Source organism: Coffea eugenioides, chromosome 9 (genome assembly GCF_003713205.1).
Source record: "Coffea eugenioides isolate CCC68of chromosome 9, Ceug_1.0, whole genome shotgun sequence".
Classification (NCBI taxonomy): domain Eukaryota; kingdom Viridiplantae; phylum Streptophyta; class Magnoliopsida; order Gentianales; family Rubiaceae; genus Coffea; species Coffea eugenioides.
Genome location: NC_040043.1, coordinates 3,551,202 through 3,555,857, shown reverse-complemented (window position 1 = coordinate 3,555,857; position 4,656 = coordinate 3,551,202). Strand labels below are relative to the sequence as shown.

At 34.9% G+C, this 4,656-nt stretch overlaps 1 protein-coding gene across 6 annotated transcripts; it reads left to right on the top strand.

Moving 5' to 3' along the window:
- The first annotated feature begins 952 nt into the window (after positions 1-952).
- LOC113782905 (autophagy-related protein 8C) lies at positions 953-4,149 on the top strand. Of its 6 annotated transcripts, none has more exons than XM_027328859.1 (7): positions 953-1,132; positions 1,250-1,332; positions 1,529-1,597; positions 2,430-2,485; positions 2,589-2,641; positions 3,627-3,745; positions 3,826-4,149. In XM_027328859.1, the coding sequence occupies exons 3-7, from the start codon at positions 1,561-1,563 to the stop codon at positions 3,927-3,929; spliced, it is 369 nt and encodes a 122-aa protein (XP_027184660.1). In that variant the 5' UTR covers positions 953-1,132; positions 1,250-1,332; positions 1,529-1,560; the 3' UTR covers positions 3,930-4,149. The 6 variants fall into 6 exon arrangements, with proteins under 6 accessions (XP_027184660.1, XP_027184659.1, XP_027184662.1 ...); XM_027328858.1 differs by having other exon boundaries at positions 953-1,136; XM_027328861.1 differs by having other exon boundaries at positions 953-1,136; positions 1,250-1,357.
- The last annotated feature ends 507 nt before the right edge of the window (positions 4,150-4,656 follow it).

The following is a 4,656-nucleotide window of genomic DNA, read 5'->3' as shown; positions in this document are numbered from 1 at the left end:
GAACAAGATTCATAGAACCAAAGAGTTTAGAGAAAAAATAACAATAAATACTTTTGGACAGAAGATTAATTTTTTTAAAAAAATTACTATAATATCATAATTCTTTTTGTGGTTTGATTTATATGAGTTAAAACAATGATTGAGAAGATAAAATAATAATCGAAAAACATGTTTTCAATATAAATAAAGGCCTTCTTGTTAACTAATTTATGAAACATGATTTTACCTTTTGATTTTCAAAAAATTATTTTATTGTGTTCCAATCCCTGTTTGGATTGTCATTTTCTGTTGGAAAATTGCATCGTTTTCCGTGATCACATTTCCCTATTGTCTTTTTCCCTCACATACATCAAATCGCTATAGTAATTTTTCCATGAAAAATCATGGAAAATGCAATCCAAACTGGAGATTTTTTGGTGCAAAAAAAATTGAAAATGAGAAGCAGTTCGCTTTTAGATTCTAATTGTAACTTATATTTTCATGCGGACAATCAAATTTGAACATAAGCACTAAACTACAAAAGGTTATATAAGCTTTCATGGTCTCCCTACATTTTTCCTAATTTTATCCCATTTCCAGATTCATCTGTGTGCCTCTTTTCTTCTTTTTTTTTTTTTCTTCTCATCCAAAATTCAATCTTTACAAGAAAAGAAAATAATTATATAAAAATTATTTAAATAGCACAAAAATTCATTTATGTAACATATAACGGTAACTTGGTCATCTTTTGTCAAAATTAACTTTTTAAACTTTTTTGAGAATACTTAAGCATTTATTAAAATAACTTAAATGTCTAATTTTCAAGAATCAATTTGCAAAGTCAACTTTTATGAAATCAGAATTAGTTGGGAACAAGTCCAAAATTTTTCCCACCCAAGTTATCACCTATCGCCTTGGCCCACCATATATATATAAGTTTCTTGAATCCGAGACTATTGAATTGACAATTCGCAGCACGCAAAAGCAAAATGGTACTCAATCTGGGGACAAAGCACCGACGTCGTCTGACCGTCTAACTCTCCATAAACGACAGCGTATCATCTTCTTCCAAATTCCAATCCAAGTTGTACACAGGAAAATCTTCCGGAGTCTGTCAGTTTCCTTCTAAAACGAAACTTCTAGTCGGTTTCGTGTGAGTAAGTTCAGTAATCCCAAATCCCAATTTTTCCCTTTTTTCTTTTTTATTTATTTTGAACTAATTCTCCCTTCCTGTATTTAGCTGAAATTTCTGATTTTCCTATTTTATTAGATTATCTTTCTGGATTTTGACAGCAGCCCTCCCAATTACTTAATAGTTTCATCAATCAAAAGCCCTTTTGTCTCTCTTCTTCGGTAAGTGAGAAAGAAACCCTTTTGCGTAAGTAGCCTGTTTTCTCCGTTTTCGTGAGAATAAAAATCATAGAGATTGGATTTTTCTTAGTTTATTTGTTTGATGTATTTAAAGCTATACTCGGCTTATTTTTATGCGGGTATTCGAAAAGTTTTGTGGATTTTTTTGTGATGTTGTTTAAGTGTTTGAGATTTGCAGAAAGAAATCATCAAAGTTTGAGTCTTGCTACCATGGCCAAGAGCTCCTTCAAGCTTGAACACCCCTTGGGTAAATATTCTTGTCTTTGTTCGAAGAGTACTTTTATTTTTAATTATTAATTTCTTTGGAAGCCGACGAATTTGTTTGTAGTTGATTTTAGTGATAATGGGTTTGTGCTACGTTGATGATTTTTTTTTTTTTTTTTTAAGTTTGGCTGTGATTCATCTATCCTACTAATTTGACATTCAGTCGCTTTCGTGGATATTGTGAAGATTATTCTAGGTGTATATCACTGGCCTAGTTTGTGGCAAGAGTGGTATTTGACATAGGGTTTTGTTTCCATATAACTGAAGTTTCTCGCTTATGAACATAATTCAGAGCTATAAATTTTGGTTCTATCTTTTTTAAGTTAACTACCTGAAGTTTATTGTTTTCCTTAATTGGAGAATGGGGATTGAGAACTCTTCATTCCCCTTCCTTCTGTTTACTTGTCCATTTTGGAAAAAATGTATGTCGCAGGGTTGTTGTGGTATAACAGCTGAAATATGAATAAAGTTAATCCATGAAGGTTTTTAGCTGGTAGTATAGTTAATACATATAGTTCAGAAAGCATGGAAAAGGAAACTTTTTTGTTTTCCTCAACTTACTTTTAACCTTCTGTTTTTTCTTTTAATTTTTTGGCTATTGCATGCCTCACAAGCAAGAGATATGCATCTGCTATGTAATCATTGTTCATTGTTGTTTTGTAAACTTGTTCTCATATCATTTTCAAGGAAATTATTGCAACTTTATTGAAGTTCAAATTCCCTGGGTTATCTGATTCTCTGTGTGCCTTCTCTTTAAATTGGAGGATTGAACTCTGCCTTTGTTGTTAACTAAATCTTTTTCTTCTGTATGTCAGAAAGGAGGCAGGCAGAGTCTTCTCGCATCAGACAGAAGTACCCTGATAGGATTCCGGTAAGATCTTTTGTCTGGTCAATACAGGATATTGGTGATTTGTGGCTTTATAGCAATAAGTAATGTATAGTTTCGAGCCTTTCTGACGTTGTTTCTGATATAGGTGATTGTTGAGAAGGCTGAAAGAAGTGATATTCCTGACATTGACAAGAAGAAGTATGTTATCCTTTGTTCCCTTCATTGCATGTGCCTGTTTTCCCAGTTTAAGCATTGAAGTGTCTTCATTCAGAATTGATGACTAGGTCATTAAATGTAATCTATCACAAAAATGGGCAATCTTCATTCAGCATTGATGACTAGGCCATTTAAGTCTTAGGTTAGGAAATTTCTTGAACCACCTATGTGAGATCTTTGCTGATGCTTCTTCAACAATAATTTTTCAATAACCGAATTTAAGACACAATTTTGATGCTGTTTGTTTTCACTTTATATGGTCCATGATGAGCAGTGTACTTTCGTTGCTTCGAATGTAGCTTAAGCTGTGGTTAACAGTAATATGTTCACCATTGGGACGCTTGTTTGTATTCATCTCAAACTTTAAAAGGAGATCATGATTATATCATTTGAGAACGGCAAGGTCTGTAGTTCTTCCTGATAAGTTGTTGAAAAACATATAGTCCCTCCTAGAAAACATCAATGCTCTTGGCATTTTTTCTGGATTTGCTGATTGCCTGAAAATACGTGTTGGGCAGTTTTTGTAAGTTTGGCAGCTTAATAATTGTTTAATATGGCCAAACTGAATGTTTCATTGTTCTTTCTGCTTTATATTCTCTAGTCCTTAGTGTAATGGATAAAGTAGAAGATGTTTTTGAAGCCCCACTCAGTTGCATTTTCCATGCTGCCTGCTGAATTTGGGCCATTTGATTCCTACAGCTGTAATTAGGGAAAAAAATTATGGGAAGTTGAGAAATCATTGCACGCTTGTGGAGTTTGAAATCTATACTTTGTATTTCCTGAGTGAACAGTTGGACATGGTAAATAATCCTGTATTGACATGAGTGAAGAGTCTTAAGGTTGTTTTTGGAAATCACTTGGATTTATCACATTCAAAGATCAGTCCTCGTTGTTGTAGTGAATATTACATAACTTTGGTCTTATGCATCGATTATCCACTCATGTCCATCCTACCTTTTGCATGCAGATACCTTGTCCCTGCTGACTTGACTGTTGGCCAGTTTGTTTACGTTGTCCGGAAAAGGATCAAGCTCAGTGCTGAGAAGGCTATATTTGTTTTTGTCAAGAACACACTCCCTCCCACTGGTTAGCTCTACCCTTTTGCATGTTTGATACTACTAGCGTTTGTCTTGAGCTGTTCAGTGAGTAACGTCTGTTTCTTACAGCTGCTCTGATGTCTGCAATTTATGAGGAAAACAAGGATGAAGATGGTTTTCTTTACATGACTTACAGCGGCGAGAACACATTCGGATTCCCTGAAGTGCAGTGACATCCAAGTTCTGTAAATAGAGTCCGGAAGTGTAAATTTCCGCTATCCCCTACATATGGCAAATGTCTTGCATGCTTTACGTTGTTATCTACGGTCTGATTCTGCCTAAATTGGATCAGTTGCATCATTTCTTTCCTTTCGAAATGTTTGATTACACTTTGTCTTAATGAATTTACCTAATATATATATATATAAGGGATAGCATTGAATTTAATATCAATTTGTCTTGATGTCTCCTGCTTTGTCTGTTCTGCATTGCAAAGAAAGTATAAAAACGTATACGGACCGCCAGAGAGAGTTGGTGTTTTATGTATATGAACAAAAGCGTGACGCAGTAACTGCCTTTTGGATAAGCAGCAGCCCTTTTCAGTCTGTTGGGAGGACAAAACTATAATGGTTTAGCAGTGCAAATCACCAGTACGTCAAAAGGGCAGCTTACCTTCATATTTCATTGAAGCTCCTCCAACCACCCCAGTTGGTTTTGGGCGCGGTAGGTGAAGTTGGTGTTAATTTACTTTCTCGTTTCCTGCAACTGTGTTAGGCATCTGGCCCAGCCTTTCACAAAAAAACATTGATCAAATTCTGCCTCGGAAGTAAAGGAATATCGCAAGAATAAAGTGAAAGGGGGCTGCTGATTACATTTAACATGACGATGATAAAGTTGCCTACAAGATTACAAGAGATTGATTGGCCTCCAGGTCGAGAATTAAAGCAAGTTTACGGGCAG

Excerpts from the sequence above, each read along its gene's own strand:
- LOC113782905 (XM_027328863.1), top strand. The coding sequence starts at position 1,561 with ATGGCCAAGAGCTCCTTCAAGCTTGAACACCCCTTGG. Across the intron at positions 1,598-2,429 it reads CAAGCTTGAACACCCCTTGG|AAAGGAGGCAGGCAGAGTCT; the intron begins GTAAATATTCTT and ends TCTGTATGTCAG. Across the intron at positions 3,746-3,825 it reads GAACACACTCCCTCCCACTG|CTGCTCTGATGTCTGCAATT; the intron begins GTTAGCTCTACC and ends TGTTTCTTACAG.